The 21,492-nt window shown below is 44.6% G+C and overlaps 1 protein-coding gene across 1 annotated transcript in view; it reads right to left on the bottom strand.

Annotated features, from left to right (window-relative positions):
* TMEM214 (transmembrane protein 214) overlaps positions 1–21,237 on the bottom strand; it is a 357,109-nt gene extending 335,872 nt beyond the window's left edge. Inside the window, exon 1 of the mRNA XM_086928122.1 lies at positions 20,761–21,237. Coding sequence (XP_086784248.1) covers positions 20,761–20,902 — 142 coding nt within the window. The 5' untranslated portion in view covers positions 20,903–21,237. The remainder of the gene's footprint in view (positions 1–20,760) is intronic.
* Between the last annotated feature and the right edge of the window lie 255 nt (positions 21,238–21,492).

The raw sequence follows: 21,492 nt of genomic DNA, 5'->3' as shown, positions 1-21,492 counted from the left end.
CGAATTTTGTTTAAAAAATAGTCTGTTTCAGTGTGTAAAAAATGAGTTGTGCAGGTTTAAGGGTTTAAGACGAGACACGGCCGTGAAACTGCAGGGAGAGAGAGGGGAGGAGCTGGTGGCTGGGGAGGGGGAGGAGAAATGCCAGCCTGGCTGTGGAGAAATGCGAGCCTGGCTGTGTGCTGGGAGAGAGAGGGGAGGGGGAGGAGAAATGCGAGCCTGGCTGTGTGCGGGGAGAGAGAGGGAAGGTGCTGGGGGTGGGGATTGCCGTGGGAGGGAGCCTTGTCGCTTTCATGTGCACGCGCTTTTAATGTCAATGCGCTTGCGCATTGGGCTTCAATTTGACGGGCACTGCAAGGAATCGCCATGGAATCGCAAGTTGGTTAAAGTCTGTTTAAGCCCCCATAGTCTCGCAAGCTCAATGCGCATGCGTATTGACAGGCGAGACCTAAAAAACGGTGTGCGTGGCGGCTTGAAACAGGTTTGTGGAGGTTTAGAATTATGCAACTCACTAAAGATTTGGCTGCAATGACAAGGCAGGAGGTAGGTAGGAGCTGCTAGCGTGAGCTCCCAGGGTCTGGGGATAACCATAGAGGTTAAAATCCCTATTAAAACCTGTAAAAACCCTGGTAAACCGCTCAGCAACAAGCCAATACCCGAACAAGCGAACTACATGAACAAATTGGCCGAGACTGATGCTGGGAACAACAACGGACAACAGAACATCGACGAGAAGCTACCCTCGAAGAGAGAAAGCCCAGCGGTGACTGATAGGTTCAGAAATCTGCCATAGGGGCGAAGCGGCTTACCGGAACTCAGCGTTAAGCAACTAGGCGGAGACGAAAGTCTAGTAACAGGATCCACGAGTCAGGGGTCCGAGGTGCGAAAGAGCGGAGAAGCGACGTGGAGCCGGACCAGCTTCACATCACGGAGGGTGGCAGGAAAGCTCACTTACTTGGGACCGAGGACCCGGGGACCCGAGACGGCTGGAGAGGGAGCGAAGTAGGAGCCGAAATAGAATGAAAGCCGCAGCACAGCGCTGGGACGCAGAGCAATAACGAACATAGAGGAAAGACTGCAGTGAGCAGAGGTGAGAGATCGCGGCGATACCAGGAGGCATTCAGATTAAGGGACATGAGCCAAGATCCACGATGTGCTCTCATGACACTTGATGCTTTGAAGAACCTTTGAGGAATTGCTTACTTTCGCCGTAGAAGAAGTGAAACCACGAAATGGCGTGCTTGACCTTAAGATGGCGGCCGCTACAGACACTCATCGAAATTCATAAGGATAGGGCAGTTCCTTCTGTCCAACACGACAAGGGACCAAAAATAATTGCAAATAGACCCCAAAGTGGCGGCAACAACTTTTAGATAGCGAAAATGGGCATATAAAGAGTAATTCATCTACAACAGGAGAAAATAAAAAGGATACTTCTAACAGGGGCAAGGAGAAAGGAGCCAATCCCATGGTCCAAACAAACAAATATATGGAAGGTTGAAAGAGGACCAATACTACAATAACAGAGAAAGGAGATTATCCCTTGATATATAAACCAAATCATGGAAAGTGAAAAAGGACCAAAACTATAAAAACAGAGAAAGGAGCCAATCCCTTAGTCTAAACCAATCCATAGGTAGTGAAAGAGGACTATAGCCACAGAAACAGATGAAGACATCAGTACAATGAGTGATACAATCATGGCGGACATCTTAAAAAGTCTTCACAAACAAATATAAAGCACAATAAAAGAAGAAAAGGCATTAATTATTAATTAAGTACCAATACAAATTCTTAATACTGTTTCACATACCACAAATATGGAGGAAAACTACCTGGAACCAACAAGTGGGAACGCATACATCATAAAATACCCAACCTACCTTTCTAAGAATGCAGCCAAAAAATGTAAGCATAACATTATGCGGAAAAACCCTGACACATTGATCTCTGACACATCTGTGTGCATGGCAAAAGGAATCACGAAAGATTTGATATTCTTCACCAGAAAAAGGGCGAAATGGCGCATTGCCTTTACAACGTTGCTCTATATAAATTCCAAAACTAACATTCCTCATGGTACTAAATACATGACAAAAGCATCACCCAACCTGAGAGCGGACCTCTGCATTACTATCTTCAAGACTGGGATAGTGATGATCCAAGCATCTAACAACGACCTGGAAAAATTCGACAACTTTTTCGCAACCTTAAGAAAAAACATAGAGACCACGAAGCCTCTAACACACCAGAGAAACCCTGAAGCCAACCTTGGCACACCCAACCACACCATTATAATAAGCACCACATCTAGGGAATCTGTTCAAGTCGCGCAATCAAGAGTCATTAGGCCTTTACAACCTCAGAGTCCGTCAGAAGACAACACAGCCTCATCCGACGCTATCTCCACAATTAGTACCGCAACCAGAGACCAACAGGATCCTGAACAAATCAGAACTCCATATAGAGACCTCCGGGAACAGGACATTCATTCAGGAGCCATATGCGGAACAGAAAGTATGTTGACCAAGAACGAAGATGAGAGGACGCGTAATACATACAACTTCAACAACAGCGGATCACCAAGCCGAGACAGAACAGCCAACACAGCAATTAAGGTCCGAGAAGAAAACGGACCAAAGGAGAGAAATAAGAAGAAAATGAGACAGGGGTCTGAACGGAAAACGCAAGAACAGAAAATGGGATGATCGAACCATACGAAGGAAAAATGACATTACGTCAACTAAGGTCATGACAAAAATTCTCAAGATTCAAATACAAATCAGTATCATGTTGCAGGAAGTATCAAACACCTTGAAAGGTTTAGAAAGACTACGTGATATCACAGAAAATACTCACACAGAAGTAGAACACATTAAACAGCTATTAAATACAACCAAAGACAAAATCAAGAAGAGAGTGATGCCATTGTCAAACAGACAAAACAGACCAAATAGGTCTCAAATCTCTTTGTCGGAAGGAGAGATACTAGCACTACTCAGGGAGTACGAGCAACCGGACCCTACCAGAGTTCAGGAAATAAAGAGAGTATCGATAGACGCAAACAGAACATCCACGAGAAATGGAAGGAAACCCAATCTCAACAACTTACAACAAATCCAACTAACCACCGACACGTCTCACAAGATCACAGATAGAACAGAAAATCATTAAAATACCTATTGCTCAACTGCAGATCGGCAACGAAACATGCTTCGGACATAGCTGATGTCATTATCAATCAGGAAATAGATGTAACAATCCTTACTGAAACATGGCTGTCTGAATCCTCGTCCCCAATCTTAGACTTGTTGGTGCCCCCCGCACTATAACATGACGAGACTTGATAGACAAAAAAAGTCAGGAGGTGGTATTGCCTGTATCCACAGATCAAACTTAGAAATTGGCCATTTTCAATCAGATCCTCTAGAATCTAGCAAATACCTTGGGCTCCACATAAGATCAGATAACAAACAGATTTGCAATCTACATGCCGTATATCACCCTCCGGGCAATAACATGAACTTCATTGACCAACTAATGAAGATCATCACTTCCAACTCCATCAATGACAGTAATAATATATTTTTAGGTGATTTCAAACTTCACTGGGATGCCAACAACGACAAACAGGTCAACGCCTTTAAAGATTTTCTGACTGAGCTAAATTAATCACAAGCCTGTCTACAACCTACTCACGAGAAAGGAGCAACTTTAGACTGGATCATCTCTAAGAATAACATCGTCTCAATCCTCTCAATAGAACCATGCGGCTGGTCAGATCACCACGCCATAACCTTCCTAATATCATCACAGGAGAAGATAAAAACCACTCGATCGAACAAAAGGAAGAGATGGATACGAGAAACCAGAGAATCGAATATGGATCTTCTATTAGAAAGCTGCAAAAGAGATCTAATCCTACCAAACAACACGCAGAATGTGACGGATCTAACGAACAATTACACAACCACAATATCGCAAATAGTCAACTCCACCTTACCACTCAAATTAAAAAGAATCACGGAAAAGATTAAAAACCCTTGGTTCAATGGAATATTGACTGCAGAAAGAAAATGGAGACAACATCCGTCATCCCCTGAGCTGAAATCCCTCAGAATGATCAGAAAGGAATATAACAAAAAGATCATCAACTCGAAAAAGGAATTTATTAGATCTGAGGTGGACAACGCCAAAAACAGACCAAGGAAACTGAGATTATAAAATCACAATCAAATAAGCTGGCAAAAGCGGCCCAAGAAGTTACGAAAACACAACCTAGTTGCGAAGAATTCTCTACCTTTTTCTAAACACAAAGCCAACGATCTGGAAAAAGAACTCAGGATCGCTGCAGATAACCCCAGCGACAACACTCCTGCATCACAATCTGCAACGAACTATACGAACAATGCGACTAAAAACAAGGCACACTGGGACTCTTTCAAACTTCTAGACCAGACTTGAGATCACTAAAACGCTTGCTACCACTAAACCTAACAATCACTGTAACGACCCTCTACCATCAAAATGCCTGGAAAAATCAGCCATATTTTGATTCCAATATGGACGGAAATTAAAAACGCCTCACTTTCCTAGGGGGTCCTCCCAGAATGCCTCAAGACAGGTCAAGTAGTCCCGATCCTCAAAAAACCCACAGCAGACCCGGCAGATCCAAATAATTATCACCCAGTGACCAATATCCCTCTTCTTGCCAAATTAATAGAGAGATGTGTACAAAATCAGTTAAGCCGACACATCGACAACTTCTCTCTACTGGATGATTGTCAATCGGGATTCAGAGCTGGCCACAGCACGGAAACAGCAATCCTCCACATAGTCGATGATGCACTTCAAGCTCTAGATCATAACCAAGCTTGTCTACTCATCCTCCTAGACTTGTCATCAGCGTTTGATACAGTCAACCATGAAAAGCTTCTAAACAGACTGCATGACAGGATGGGAATTTCCGGCACTGTATTGGATTGGTTCAAATCATTCTTACAGAATAGAACTCAGAAATTCCTAGTAACTCAATCTCTTTCTCCTTCTTGCCCTAACTCAATTGGAGTACCACAAGGATCAACTCTATCTCCATCACTGTTTAATTTATATAATCGAACCCCTCACAGAAATCCTGCGAAATTCTAAAATATCTTACCATATGTACGCAGACGACACGCAACTTTACATGAAGATTGCATCAATGGAAGACACAACCATCATGAATGAGGCCCTCAAAACGACCCTAAATTGGCTAACTAGCGATCATCTCAAGCTAAACGCCAACAAAGCGGAATTCTTACTCATCGCACCACAAAAGAAACAAGCAGTAGCGAAGGAATGGTCCAAATTGATCACAGCACTAAACTGCACCCCGACTCTAGTTGAGTCAGCGAAGTCTCTTGGAATCACACTGGATGAACCCCTTGATATGAAAACCCACATTAAAGTAATGCCAAAAAACGCACGCTTCCACCTGAACTACTTAAGAAAAATGAAGTCATTTCTATCGGAGAATGACCTAAAACTAGCTGTGCAATCACTGGTTATCTCAAGAATTAATTATGGGTGAACAACACTAGCAGGTCTCCCAAAAATTTCCATAGCTCCTCTAAAAGCATGCCTCAATGCAGCGGCAAGATTTGTCACAGGGACGAGGAAATTTGACCACATATCCCCTCACTTGAAAGCTCTAAACTGGCTACCCTACTAAGCTAGAATACAGCTAAAATTGGCATGTTTCACCCATAAAGCGATTCATCACAACACACCCAGATATCTTGCCAAGAAAATGGAAATATCAGGAAGAATCAGACCTGCCCGGAGTGCCAATCTTCTGCTGCTGAGACCACCTATTTTGAGGAAGAAAAAAACTTGAGAGCGTTCTCTGGTGCAGCCCCTAGAATCTGGAATTCTCTCCCTACGAACATCAGAAACATTTCGAACACAGCATCATTTAAGAAAGAAACTAAGATTTTTCTCATGAGCAAATTCCTTCCATAGGTAGGCAAATTGCCATCTGTAACCAGACAGTGGAGATATATTAGATAACAAATTGGGATATTTATAGAAGAATGACACACGATAAAAGAATCACTGGACTGAAGGCAAGAGACAATCAACGAGATGAGAGAAAGCATTTCAACTACTACCTCAAAACAGTATTATTCATGTATGTCTTTTATTATCTAACTTCATGATGTTTTGTCCTATGCCACGTGATGTTAAGCGCTCTGATACCTAAGGGTCTAGTTTGCGCTATAGAAAACGGTTTATAAATAAATAAATAAATAAATGGTGAATATTCTAGAATTGAGGGGAAACAGTGGTGATGAGGTCAAGATAGGAACCAGTAAAATTAGGTGTGTAAACCAGCACCCTGTATGCTGAGAGAAATATTTAGAATGAGGAGAGAGGAAATGAAGGAAACAAAGAAGTTCTGCATGCAGACAGTTTGAGGTCTCACTATTACCACTAAGCTACTGCCTTCCTTTTAGAGGGTGGCCTTGGTAGCAGGTATTGAACCTTTGGACCAAAACAAGACAACATTCAGGGTTAGAATAATCAAAAAGCCATGGATCTGTAATAAAGCTAATATTGATCTGAGTGTAGAGAATAAAATCATTCATTTCTGCACTGTATAACTTTTCTGTGCCACCTAGTAGCTAGCATCATAACTTTGTAGCTCTTGTACAAAATACATACTCCTTTACACCTGATTTTAAAAGCTAAAATTGTGGTCACCACGAGATTAAAAACACAAAAAACAAATAACTGAAATGTAAATATGAACACTGGGCATCTTTGTGTAGATGGGGTATGGGGGAGACTTGCCACTCAACTGGCGAGGCTACAATAGCACTCCAATGTCTCCAATCAGTGTGTAGATCCCCCCTCGTCACACTACTGCATCCTAGAGAGGGAAATTACACCCCTTTAACATATTCTCTCCCCACACAGAGGGGGATCTTCACTGCATATTGCGATCGTCCATGGCAGGCCTTCTGGCCCCCTCAAGAGCCAAAATGGCATTGAAAGGTGGCAGAGCGTTCTCGGTCGTAATTCCCCAAACCTGGAACGAATTTCCGGAGAACTTTCGTAAGGATTCTGCCTTCCTCTCCTTTAGGAAAAGTCTCAAGACTTTTTTGTTTAGGGAAGCCCTGGCTACAGTCTAATATACTGGCCTAGTGCGTTTCTGGGATTTCAGTGGCTACCTGAGCTTTCTCTACAAGCGCTAAAAGACCTGCAGGTGATTACGCGCTATATAAGCTATAATATTTAACATACAGTTCAGGGGGGCTTCCATTTCCCCTCCTACTACTGCATGATGGATAGGACCTCTTCAGGTTAAAAAAACTTCTTCACCTAATAGGTATCGGTAATTTTGGTAAAATGCCACTCAGAGGACAGAGTGGACAGAATCTATTGAAACGACATTTTCAAGCATTTCTTTTATCCTCCCAAAACATTTCCCTTATTTCTTTTTGCACTGAAAAAAAAACAAAGGTTACAGAGACTTTATAGTTAGGCTCAGGTTTCACTCGTACAAAACCAGAGAAATTCAGCAGTCATAGTTAGCTGAGCTAACTGTAACTTGTGCCCCCGCAATGCACTGAATATGCATATATTACATCACTCATGACATGGTCAGTGAAATCACTGATGACATCTCAAATGGCATCATCAATAGAATCTCTGACGCACCCACTCACACCCCAATATAACCTTTCATTCACCCACTCCAACTAAACCATTCTCAAAACCATTGACACGCCCATACCAGTACTTGTGAAAGGAGAGACAGCTCACTGAGTCATAGGTCTACACACACATCCACTTAGTCACCCATGCACCAACTCACTCACTAATACAACCACTGATATATCCACACAGCCACTCACACTCATTCACCCATAGAGCTACTTACACACATACTCACTCGCCCATAGTCATATTCAATCACACAGCCACCTACCTATACACAGTTATACAACACACCCACTCACATATATAGATACTAACACATACTCATTCACCTATACAGTCACTGACACAAGCACACACTCACCCATACAGCCACTCTCCCAATCACTCACTCACACAGTCACTCAAATACTCCAACACTCACCTATACTATCTTTCACATATGCAGTTGCTCACCCAAATACCATGGACACATACATTCACTCACCGACAACCATACACACATAGTCACCTATACAGCCCCACACAGACGCACTCACCAATGCATGCAGTCACTGACTCACCCCTTCACTCACCCACACAGACACCCATACAGGTTCTCAGACAACCAATCAATCATCCATACAGGCACTCACGTACCCACTCACCAACCCATGCAGCAACTTACGCACCAACTAACAGTCTGATACAGACATTCACAAAGATTAGTCACTCACCTATACATTTAGTGAGACACATAATCACTCACTTATACAGTCCGTCGCACACCCACTGATTCATCCATACAGGCACTCATACACCCACTAATTCATCAGTACACCTTGGGGGTAAAGGGGTATGTGTGTGTCTATGTGTGTCTGTTTTTTTCTCCTCACCAGTTAATGCCAGCCTAGAGTTGGCTCGGGCTGAAGGAGAGGGTCTCCTGTACTGTGAAAGGAGAGACAGCTCACGAAGAAACAAGCATTGACAAAGGCAATAGGCTTCTCCTATACAAAAGCTGTTGGCTTTGCCAATTTGCTTTACCCATGTTGTCCACCAGCATGGCTAAAGGTTAGTGAGTGGTGTAGAGTAAATTGTCGTAAAGGACAGAGTCATGGAGTAGACTAGAGTGTGATGGAGTGAAAGAGTGATGTTGAGTAGCATAAAGTGGATTTGTCATGGAGTAGCGTGCGAGTGGCATACATTGGTTGTGGAGTAATATGGAGGTAGTAGAGTGTCGTAGAGTGAAAGAGCGGAGAGTGGAGTATAGTCTTGTACAGTTGAGTGGCGCAGAGTAGGGTGTCAAGAGCGGAGTCAAGTTTAATGGAGTAGAAAGTCAGAGTGGAGTATCATGATATGTTGTGTTGTAGAGTGGCCTAGAGTGAAGTGGGGTAAAATACAGTGGCACAAAGTAGAGCTGCCTAGTGTGCAGTGGTGTAGAGTGGAATAGCATCCACTACTGCACAGTGTTGCACGTTACAGTACAGTGAAGTAGAGTGCAGTGATGCAGAGTACAGTGGTGTGGAGTAGAGTACAGAGTAAAGTAGAGTGCAGTGGTGTAGAGTGTGGCAGAATGGAGGGCTGTAGAGAGCAGTGGCATACGGTACAGGGGTGCAGGGTAGAATGGAGTGGTGTGATAGATATAGGATAGAGTGCAGAGATGTAGAGTTGAGTGGCACAGAGAGCAGTGACGTGGAGTGCAGGGGTGCACAGTAGACCACAGTGAAGTAGAAGTTAAATGGTGCAGAGTAGAGTGTTGTAGAGTACAGGGCTGTAAAGAACAGTGGTGTACAATACAGCGGTGCAGAGTAGAATAGAATGGTGTTGAGTGCAATTGTGTAGAGTGGGATAGCGTGCAGTGGCACGGAGTCTTGCAGATTAGAGTATAATGGTGTAGAGTGCAGTGATGCAGAGTACATGGCATAGAGTGCACTAGTTTTGAGCAGAGTAGAGTACATTAGCGTAGAACGCAATGGTGTAGTGTACCGTGGTGCACACTAGAGGAGAGTGGCGGGCGTAGACTGGAGTGATGTAGAGTAGAGTTGCGTACTGTATAGTGGCATAGAGTGTAGTCCAGTTGATTGGTGCAGAGTAGAGTGTAGTGGCATAGAGTGCAGTGGTACAGAGAAGAGTAGCGTAGAATGCAGTAGCGTAGAATGATGCACAGTGGAGTGATGCAAAAGCTAATAGAGTGGAGTAGAGTGCAGTGACAGAGTGCAATGGTGTAGAGTGGAATAGCGTGCAGTTGCGATACGTATAGTGGGGTAAAGTATTGCAGATTAGGTACAGTAGTGTAGACTGCAGTGGTGCAGAGTAGTTTGCATAGTGAGCATTGGTTTTAAGTAAAGTGGAGTAGAGAACATGTGTGTAGAGCATAGGGATGTAGAGTGGTGCAGAGTGCAAAGTGGTGCAGACCGGATTGCAGTGGCATACAGTGTAGTGGCATAGAATGCAACGGCATAGAGTAGATTGTTTTAGAGAGTGAAGTCCAGTGGAGGGATGCAGGGTGGAGCGTGTAGTTTGGAGTGGTGTAGAGTGCTGGTGCATAGTAGAGTGCACTGGCTTAGAGTAGAGAGGTGTACGGTGAAGTTGCGTAGAGTGCATTGGCAGGCAGTGGAGTAGAGTGGTGCACAGTTAAGTGGTGTAGAGAACAGTGGCGTAGAGTGCAGAGAAGAATAGAGTGGCCTAGAGTTCAGTGATGTATAGTGCAGTGGTATACAGCAGGGTAAAACTGCATACAGTGCAGTGGCATAGAGTGTACTGGTTATAAGTAAAGTGGTGAAGAGTACACTGGCATAGTGCAGTGGTGTCTAGTGGTGTGTGACACAGGATAAATTGCAGTGGAGTGGTGTAGAGTGGAAAGGCGTCAAAGTGGAATAGAGTGGTGTAGATTGCAGTGGGAAAGTGTAAGCACACAGGTTGCGATTACATCCCCTATTAGAGGCACTCCGTAATGTTCATAACAATGATTCAAGAGGTTGATTTGCAAAAGGGTTTATTCAATGTTGTTCCCTTATTGTGAAGCGAAGTTCAACAGTTCATTGATATTATCGACATATCATTAATGCGAACAAAAGAAAACTCCAATGCATTTCGGGCTCCACGCCCTTTATCAAGGAGAGGCTGAGGAAAAAGAAGAAAGAGCCCGGGTCAGGGGGGAATAATTAGGGAACTGGTATGGCGTTTTATTAATTACCAAGTGTCGATCAAAATGGTGAGGTGGTAGGAGGTGAGTATTGTGAAATACGTAACAAGGAGTAATGTGAATAAAGTGCTCGGTGCGAACTAAAGACTACGGAGGTCAGGTGGTGATAAACGGGGGAGTGCTGGAAGTTAACATGACACGAAGATAACTGAAGTTAAATAAACACCAGGGTGCATGAAAATGAATTAACGCGAAGGTGCATAAAAATGAACACAAGGGTGCAGGAAAATAACGTTGAAGGCGCGAGTGAACTTAAACGATAATATCAGGTCCTGTAGTAGGACTAAACCGGTGTTATTACTTACTCGAGTCTGCGCCGAGGCGGTCAGTAAGGAAAGCGTGACGGTCAGTGAGACAACCGGTGTGTAAACCGGGGTTAGCAGTAAAGACATAGAAGACGGACTAGAAAAGGGAGAGGGAGAGGTGGGGGCCATGATGGAACAGGGAAGGATGAGAAATAGATGATGGGCTATTAGAATACAGGTGTCGGGATGACGGTGATAGACATGAAGCCCAAGGTGAAAAATAAACAATGGATAATAAACGGTGAACAGTTAATGAGGAATATGCAATAAATGACGAGTATCCAGTTGATAGAAATGCAGTTGATGAGGAAATTACAATTAATAAAAATAATGAATAAAATAAAATAAAGAGCTAGTTCTTTCTGCAATAGTAATTTGCGATTGTCTACCCCTTCATTGCGGGTGACACATTCCAAAACAGTAAATTGCAGCAACCATGCCTAAATTGTAACAACTGCAATTGTATAATCAGAGGGAACCAAATTAAACATCCTATGAAAGGCAACTCCATTAAACTATGTGTCAACGCCACATGTGACAGCATGAACCTCATCTATGCACTGAAATGCCCGTGCGGTAAACTTTACGTTGGAAAAACGGAAAGGAAGATTAAAGTTCGTATAAACGAGCACAAATCCAACATTCGAACTAAACAGCTAAAATCCAACATTGCCATGCACTTCCAGGAATTCCATCACACAATCGCACAACTGCAATTTACTGTTTTGGAATGTGTCACCCGCAATGAAGGGGTAGACAATCGCAAATTACTATTGCAGAAAGAACTAGAATGGACTTTCCGTCTGCAAACCCTTAAGCCACATGGACTTAATGACCGAGTAGAATACAGTTGCTACCTCTAAGCTACATATGATTAACTTTTTGCATTGCTCTTTATTTTATTTATTATTTTTATTAATTGTACATTCCTCATCAACTACATTTCTATCAACTGGATACTCGTCATTTATTGCATATTCCTCATTAACTGTTCACCGTTTATTATCCATTGTTCATTTTTCACCTTGGGCTTCATGTCTATCACCGTCATCCCGACACCTGTATTCTAATAGCCCATCATCTATTTCTCATCCTTCCCTGTTCCATCATGGCCCCCACCTCTCCCTCTCCCTTTTCTAGTCCGTCTTCTATGTCTTTACTGCTAACCCCGGTTTACACACCGGTTGTCTCACTGACCGTCACGCTTTCCTTACTGACCGCCTCGGCGCAGACTCGAGTAAGTAATAACACCGGTTTAGTCCTACTACAGGACCTGATATTATCGTTTAAGTTCACTCGCGCCTTCAACGTTATTTTCCTGCACCCTTGTGTTCATTTTTATGCACCTTCGCGTTAATTCATTTTCATGCACCCTGGTGTTTATTTAACTTCAGTTATCTTCGTGTCATGTTAACTTCCACCACTCCCCTTTTTATCACCACCTGACCTCCGTAGTCTTTAGTTCGCACCAAGCACTTTATTCACATTACTCCTTGTTATGTATTTCACAATACTCACCTCCTACCACCTCACCATTTTGATCGACACTTGGTAATTAATAAAACGCCATACCAGCTCCCTAATTATTCCCCCCTGACCCGGGCTCTTTCTTCTTTTTCCTCAGCCTCTCCTTGATAAAGGGCGTGGAGCCCGAAATGCATTGGAGTTTTCTTTTGTTCGCATTAATGATATGTCGATAATATCAATGAACTGTTGAACTTCGCTTCACAATAAGGGAACAACATTGAATAAACCCTTTTGCAAATCAACCTCTTGAATCATTGTTATGAACATTACGGAGTGCCTCTAATAGGGGATGTAATCGCAACCTGTGTGCTTACACTTTCTCATTGATATCTCATGGTGTCTGACGGCAACACCACCCTTGAGAGCACCCACCCTGACTAAAAATCCTCCACGATATTGGTACTACTAATGCTGTGCACCTTCCTCATCGCTTTACTGAGTAGATTGCAGTGGCACAGAACAGAGTGTTGTAGAGTGCAGTGCAGATTAGAGTGTCTTAGAGTCAATTGAAGTAGATTGGAGCGATGCAGTCGAGAGGAGTAGATTGTAGTAGTGTACAGTGAACTGGCGTAGAGTGCTGCAGAGTAGCGTAAAGTTCAGTGGGGTGTAGTGGTGCAGTGTAGAGTGCAGTGGCGTAGAGTGGACTGATGCAGAGTAGAGTGCATTGTGGTACAGCGGTGTACAGTAGAATGAAGCAGAGTAGACTGTTGTGGCAGAGTCCAGTCCCAGAGCGTGCAGTGTTTCAGAGTAGACTGTTGTAGTGTAGTGATATATAGTAGAGTGTATTGGCGTAGAGTGAAGTGGTGTAGAGTAGAACAGAGTAGCATAGAGTGCAGTGACGCAGAGTACAATGGTGTAGATTGTAATGGCATTGTGTTGTAGAATATAGTGGAATAGGGTGAAGTGGAGTAGTGTGGCTCACTGGTTAGAGGCGGCAGACCCAGAAGCAGACGTCTGCCCCGGACCAGGGTTCAATTCCCGACGCGGCAGGGTGTTGGGCCAATGTCAGCTGGCTCGATAAATCTCACCTTCGGTGCCACTCTAACCATGGGTCCCACTCAGGAACTCTGGGCAATAGCTTGCTTAATCTCCACAAACTGCCCCATCAACGCCGGGGATGCCTGGCTTCACCTTGGGGGTGCCCAATAAGGACCATCTCACAGGGAAAGCCAGGACTGGTTCCCCAGCGTTATACAGCGCCAGGAAACCTACGGGTAGCAGTGCGCTTTACAAGCTCAAATACATTTACAAGTGTAGATTGGCGTATAGTGCAGTGACAGAGCACAGAGGTTTTGAGTAAAGTGGTGCAAAGTGCATTGGCATAGAGTGCAGTAGCGTGGAGTGGGCAGCGTAGATTGCAGTGCACAGAGTGCAGCGTGGAGGGCGCAACCGAGATTCCAGTGCACAGAGTGCAGTGGCACAGAGAAGATTGTTTCAGAGTACTGTGAAATGACGTGGAGTGGTGCATGGTAGAATGGAGTGCAGTGGTGCAGAGTAGATTAGAGTGGCGTAGAGAGGATCTGCATTGAGTGGAGTGTTACAGAGGAGGGTGAAGTGGCACTGAGTGCACAGTAGAGTGGCATAGAGTGGAGTGGCGTAGAGAGGCGTTGAGTGAAGTGGCGAAGAGTATGGTGTGCACTACTATTACAGATAACATATCTTAAATTGAAATGACCCTTTATATATGTTATACACACTGAGCACAGGGGTTTGAGGCTATACGATATTGCACCTATCCACTAGTGTCACACTAATATCTGCAATTTTTAGGTGCTAAGGACAGGAGATCCAGAACCCCTAGGTCTCCCCGAGACTGAAGAAGTCTCAAACAAACAAACATTTTTCACAATGTCCAGCACTCTTTAACAATGTAAGAACGATCTATTTCTGTATAGTATAATAACAAAGAAAAACATTCTTTCTTTTGAATGTACAATATAGAGTCACAATGTTTCATTCAGTCAATCCTGGTAAGTTAAGAGTCTTCAGTGGATGAATAGTAAATTCTTTATTGGATTCAAAAAGCATGGATTCTGTCTTCATAAAAACAATGTTGTAGCCGGTGCCTACGCGTTTCGTCCAAAAGGACTTCTTCAGGGCAGGTAAGTCACTGTCTGGATTTAAGTAGGGCTTATCTGTTTCTTCTCATGAAGGATTAATTGTGAGTCACTTCCTTAGTAAACTTTCACAACCATTATGACGAATATCTTGTAATTTGTCAAATAGCGTCTTTCTGTTAGGGGGGGTCACGTGTCTGTGATGTATATCTCACAATGTCTTGAGCAATGGTCTTTAATGTGCCGGATTCTTATAGATCCAATAGATCCAACATGTTGTTTTGTTGGCAAATCACAGACTTCGTGGCGTCGTAACCACAGCGGCTTGAAATGACCCTTTATATGTGCACAGCTTTACAGATAAAAGTATACAGCACACAAACAATGTGTTGAAATGTCGTCATCCAGTGTACTGATTTATTTTATCATTAAAATATTTGTTTCCACCACACTTCAGAATATAAAATGTGCTTAATTCCCCGAACACACCCAGTAGCCAGCATGTTTGTCACATATACGCTCTCACTTTGAACTGAAAGAAAGAAAAGTAAACACCAAGCTCACTGGAAGACAGAGCCTGACTTTTGACCTCTGTCCTTGACTGCACAGCAAATGTGACAAGATCAGAACAAGATTTAAAGGCCTGTTTACAGAAATGGAGCACTCATAAGGATTCAGTAAATAAGGCATGGGCTAAAACAAATAAAGCCAGCAAATAGAAGCAAGCAAATGTGGTTTACAAAACACAAACTCAATGGTAATGCAATCTCAGCGAAGCTTTCCGAATGTCCCCAAGATGTCATTAGTAAACCAGACAGCACCCCTGTCTGGTAGGCTTCAACCTAAAAAAGGTTTGCACTGGGTACAGTCTAGGTATTACTATACACATTTTAAAAGCATTGTAAGCACTTAAACGCTAAATCGTTTAGCATGTTTTGCTGCAGCCCATCTTATGTGAATAATAATGACCTATTCAGTGCTTTCTGTCACAGACTGGAATCTGGTAGCACTAAAAACAAACATAATTCCCCAGTAAATTAACAATTTTCAAATCAGTACCCCTTTGGTTACACCCACAGATATCTGAAGTGATTATCTTAAGCAACTAAGCTTGATTATCACAACAATGCTTTCCTCACTATTTTAACTTGCAGTTATTTTTCATTTAAGTTGTGTGCATTATATTTTATATGAAGTGGCCTACAGGTGAAAGGCCAACAAAGAAGTTACAGATTTTTTGTTCTTTTTAGCCACACTTTTCACCCCAAGCACATAGACCTGCCCCATTAAACTCACGATTACAGTTACCACACTTGTATGCACTTCAACTGCTGGCGCAGCTAACTACGTATCCTTCAAAAATAGTGAGGCTGTGAAAGTGGGAGAATCCAGACCAAAATAATTATTATAAAATAGATGGGTGAGATTAAATAATATTCAATATATATATATATATATATATATAACACATAAAAAGTTAAAACGCTGCAATAGGTGGAAAGGCCTTGAATGAGAATGATTACGTTTTAGGTCAGTGTTAATTATCTGACTGATAAATAGAAGTAGCAGTACATGAGGAAGAATTAAAGAGGAGGCCAGTTGAAATCTGCCGAGTCCAAGAAGTATCAGGAGTGAAAGAATGTTTAGGCCTTATCTTAACTTTACGAAATATTATGGTGTGGGGTGGGAGTTCCAGATGGAGGAGCCCTATTCCCTAGAAAATCCCCCATCAAAATCTTTAAGCTCAGGGGACCAGTGAGTTTGTAGACTATCTCAGATGCCTAACTCCAGTAATGGAGCACAGTAATCAAAAGACTACAGTGTACAACACACAGCTTTTTGAAGAGAGATGGCTGTATGGAAGGTAGCCAATGCAGTTATCTTAAAACTTGGTGGAATAATCATCGCACCATAGGCCTCATTTTGAACTATTTGTGATTTCTGTAACAAGTACTATGGGAGTGGAGTAAAAATGCAGTTACAATAACCCAGTTGAGATAACACTACAGCAAGGATTTTTCCAATCATTTGGGAGAATAAGGCAAAAGGGATGTTGTGGTGTAACTGTACATGATAACAGCCAGATTTGGTAAATAGAAACAAATGCTGAGTGAAAGCGAGAAAACTGTCAAAAGAAAAATCCAGATTGCAAACGTTCTGGACTGGAAGTGAAGGATGGCCTATGATGTCTGGCCAAATAAAGGCAAGTTGTGAAGGATCAAGTGTCCCCAAAAAGTAAGATTTCAAAATTCCTGACTGAGTTAAAGCCAGTTACAATGCAATGATTTTAAGACTTTTATCAAGCAGTTAGCTACCTGATGGTAAATTGTTTTTCTCCTACATCGCCAAGATGGGCTTCACCTCTCCCACCTACAAGAGAATAAGTATTCTCCCCCCCCCCAACTATTCTTCACTGGTGCGTCTTCTCCCCATCAGCTCTACCTATATATGGAATGTCTCAAGTGAGGCACAATGGGTTTCTCCACAATCCCACTAACACTTAATGGTGAGTTACAGGGTTGGGCTGGCCCACAGGGCAAACGGACAAAACCCAACAGGCTGGTCTGACAGGTCAGTGTGTGGGTCGGTTTTTGGCTGTTTGTGAGCCTGTTGCATGATCTATTGGGCCGTTTTATATATTGATTTATTGAATCAAAACAAGCATTGCCTGCGGCAAGATAACATCCATACAGTCTTCCGTGCATTGCAGCACACTTATACAAGTTGTATGGCATTTAGCAAGTTAAAAGCGGCCCCAATTTGCAAACATGAGCCCCTTTTTAGCTTACCAATATATGAATGGGGGTCACTTTTACTTTGGCGCCTGGGCCTATCTTCTGTCACAGTCTGACTCGGTGAGTCTGTGTTCCCTAAGTAATGCTGGCTACATACAATCGAAGGCAATCTGCCTACATTAACACCCACACGAAGAGTGTCTTCAACCACAAACTTACAAGCAGGGTGCTGTCTTGTAATGTAACTTGGACTTATAGCGCAAAACTGTCACCCTACGGCTATCCTGGCGCTGCGACTCACCCTGCTGTGTGCAAAAAGATAACCTATTCGCCGGTTTGGAAAAGCTTGATTTACTAATCCCTAGGGAAGAGCCAGGTCTGTAAGCTTTTCCTAAATGGGAGCAGAGATTTAACTTGTGTGATATTCAAGGGAAGATCATTCCAGAGTCGTGAGTAGGGTGACCAACCGTCCGTAAATTTCACGGACAGTCCGTAATTTCGGCCGTCTGTCCGTTGTCCGTGAAGGATTCTTTAACGGACGCCATTTGTCCGTAATTTTAACCTCGGGCCCGGTCGCACTACCCTAAAGCCGGCACAGCTTCCACCCTCCTCCCTTCTTGACTCGGATGCAAAGCTCACATACACCGCAGTATTGGAGAGGCACAGCGGGGTGGCAACCCTCACACCTCCAGCCCTTGCTGAGCTGTTAAGAGGTCGTGAAGGTGAGGGAGGGGCGGCAGCTTCAGGAGCAGGGGCATCTATTCAGATGCAAACAGCCCTGAATGCACCATGTCTCTGCGATTTAAGTCTTCACACGTTTAATTTCTGCCGACGGTCCCAAACATCCTAGAGCCGGCCCTGATTACACTGCGCAGCACTGGTTCTCTTCACAGAGCTTAAATACTGTCACTAAATTGTAAACAAACCTCGGTTCTTCTAACATGCAGTCTTAATGTTATAAAATTAAGAAATGGCACAATCGCACCCACACTAATTAACAAAGTAAGGAGGACAATCAGTTAAATCAGTTCTCTTGGAACATCTCCAGTAAGTACTGTACATCACAGCGGGGGATGGAAAAACTAACATTTTGGAAAGAGCCTGTCTTCTCCTTGTCTTGTTCAGGAGGGGGTGATGAGCCCTACCCCACCCTGGAAGAGATCAAGATTATACTAGAATACTGCATGCCCACCCCTGTGCCCACCCTGGTGGATCCTCCTTTTCCCCCTCCTGTGATGGCTCCTGCCCTGCCCCAGTGATAGCTCCTGTCCCCCCCCACCTGCCCCCCGCCTGTGATGGCTCCTGTCCCCCCATGTGGTGGCTCCTGTCCCCCCCCCCCTGCCTGTGATGGCTCCTGTCCCCTCCTGTGGTGGATCCTGTCTCCCCCTGGGTGGCTTCTGTCCCAGTCCTGGAATGGCTCATGCAGCGAGGGTGAAGTTCTTGATGGGCCTCTTGTCAAAAAGGCTCTGCTCAAAATGAATATGAAACGTGGGCGAGTGAGTAAGTGAAGGGATGAATGGATGGCTGGATGAAGTAGTGAAAGGGTGAATGGATGAATGAAAGATTAAATAGATGGATAATGAGAGAGGTTGGATGGATTGATGAGTGAGTGGAACGATGGAAGAGAGAAAAGGTAAATGGCTGGATGTATGGGTGGAAGGGTAGCTGGATGAGTGAACGAGTGGATGGATGAGTGGAAGGATAGATGAGTGAAAAGGTGGATGATGAGTGAGTGAGTGGGTGGACGGATAAGTGAAATGATGGATGGATTGATGAATTGATAAATGCAAGGTTGAATAGATGGACGAATGAGTAAAAGGGTGGATGTAAGGATGGATGAGTGAGTGAAAGGGAGGGTAGATGAACAAAAGGATGAATAGATGAGTGAAGGAGTGAAAGGATAAATGGATGAGAGAAAGGATGGATGAATGAGTGATAGGGTCAATGGATGGATTCATGAGTGGATTAGTAGATGGATGGGTGGGTGAATGGATGGAAGGAAGGATTGCTAAGTGAAAGGGTCGATGGAGAGAGAAAGGGAGGATGGATGGATGACTGATAGAGTGGAAGGGTGGAAGGATGAGTGACTGGGTGGATGGATGAGTAAATGAAAGGATGGCTGGATGGGTGAAAGAGTAAATGGCTGGATGGATGAGTGAATGGATGGATGGGTAGAAGAGTGGATGGATGAGTGTACAGATGGATAGAGTGGATGGATGAGTGTACAGATGGATAGAGTGGATGGATGAGTGTACAGATGGATAGGGTGAAAGGGTGGATGGATGGATGAGTGAAAGGATGGATGAGGGGATGGATGAGTGAAATGATAGATGGAAGGATACATGATGGATAGGTTTGCAAATTGTTGAATATGTTTGGATATGGCTGGGCTTACTTCTATACTATTGCGCGACCTCTGATGTGTCTGTAAAACGTATCCAATTGTCCTGAAGTTTTGTCCTGAATTTTGACCTCCTGTCCTGAATTTGTGTCCTGAATTTCGACCCTCTGTCCTGAATTTTTACACTCCCCGTCCTGAATTTGCACAAAGGCTAGTTGGTCACCCTAGTCGTGAGGCTGCTACACCGAATGCTCTCCCGCCCGTCCTGGTCTTTTTGACTCTAGTGGTGGTTGCCCCATTTGCGCTCGATGAACGGAGATTTCTCCCAGGAGTGTACCAGGTACATTTCTACTGCATGGGTCTTCAAACCCGGAGTGAGGGTGGGATGGAGCCTGGGCTGTCCCCAAACCCGGAGTGAGGGTGGGATGGAGCCTGGGCTGTCCCCAAACCCGGAGTGAGGGTGGGATGGAGCCTGGGCTGTGCCCGGAGTGAGGGTCGGATGGAGCCTGGGCTGTCCCCAAACCCGGAGTGTGGGTCGGATGGAGCCTGGGCTGTCCCCAAACCCGGAGTGAGGGTCGGATGGAGCCTGGGCTGTCCCCAAACCCGGAGTGAGGGTCGGATGGAGCCTGGGCTGTCCCCAAACCCGGAGTGAGGGTCGGATGGAGCCTGAACTTCTCCCCGACTAAATAGAACTTATAAAAAAATAAAACAAAGTGAGGGGCTCTCAGCCACTTACACGGACTGAGAGGGTCCTATTTGACCTCACCCTCTCTCCTCACACTTATTACAACAGCCAAGGTTTGAAGGCGAGCTCCTCGTCATTGCTGTGCTCCCCCTGGTAACCCCACGTCTCTCACGTTATGAACACATAAAGGGGCAAGGGTTAAAGGTCGCTTCATCGGACACTCACGTGCAGGGTCTAGTATCCGCGGCAGGTTGGACTCCCCCAGAGCCTTCCTCGGCCCGCTGCCGGAGCTCTTCTTGCCTCCGCCCGCTCCGGGCTTCTTGTTTTTCTTCACCACCTCCCATTTCCCAGGTGTCACCGACGCCATCCCGCCTCTTGCTCGAGCCAGCGGGCCGAAGAGCGCCTTCCAACCGCCGCGAGCCTGCGCGCGAGGCCAGTCAGAAGCAGCGCGAGGCCAGTTACCAGGGCGATCCCAAACCCCAGAGAGCTGTGCGCGCGCAGCGCAGCGACCTGGCGCGTCACTCCAAGCTCCTCCGAGGGTCGACAGCGCGTGCGCTCACACCACGCGCGCTGGTCATTCGCCTCAATGCCACGTCTAGTTGTTGCTGGTGACGTCATGGTGAACGGAGTATAGGGTGACTTGGCCAATAGCAGCTGTGGGTTTCCGTCACGTTCACACATGCCTCGCGCCGCCCCTTTTCTATTTTCACCATTCTTCAGGCTTCGCCTCGCGTGTGTTTCTGTCAGAAGCTGTCTTCAGGTTGACAGGGGGGTTCTAGGCCATTGGCTAGGAGAGCCTGCTTTATCGGACCAATCACAACGTCATTAAGAAGGGCGTGTTTGAATTGTTCAACTTTCTAACATAGAGTGAAAAGGCGAAAGCTACGTATGTTCAGAGCTGCTGTGGAGAGGCCAGCAATTTAATAGGAAAGCCAAGCTGATGCCAGAAATCGCTTT

This window comes from Lissotriton vulgaris, chromosome 6 (genome assembly GCF_964263255.1).
Source record: "Lissotriton vulgaris chromosome 6, aLisVul1.2, whole genome shotgun sequence".
NCBI classification, from domain to species: domain Eukaryota; kingdom Metazoa; phylum Chordata; class Amphibia; order Caudata; family Salamandridae; genus Lissotriton; species Lissotriton vulgaris.
Note: the sequence above shows the minus strand (reverse complement) of the source record. Positions and strands in the feature narration are given on the sequence as shown.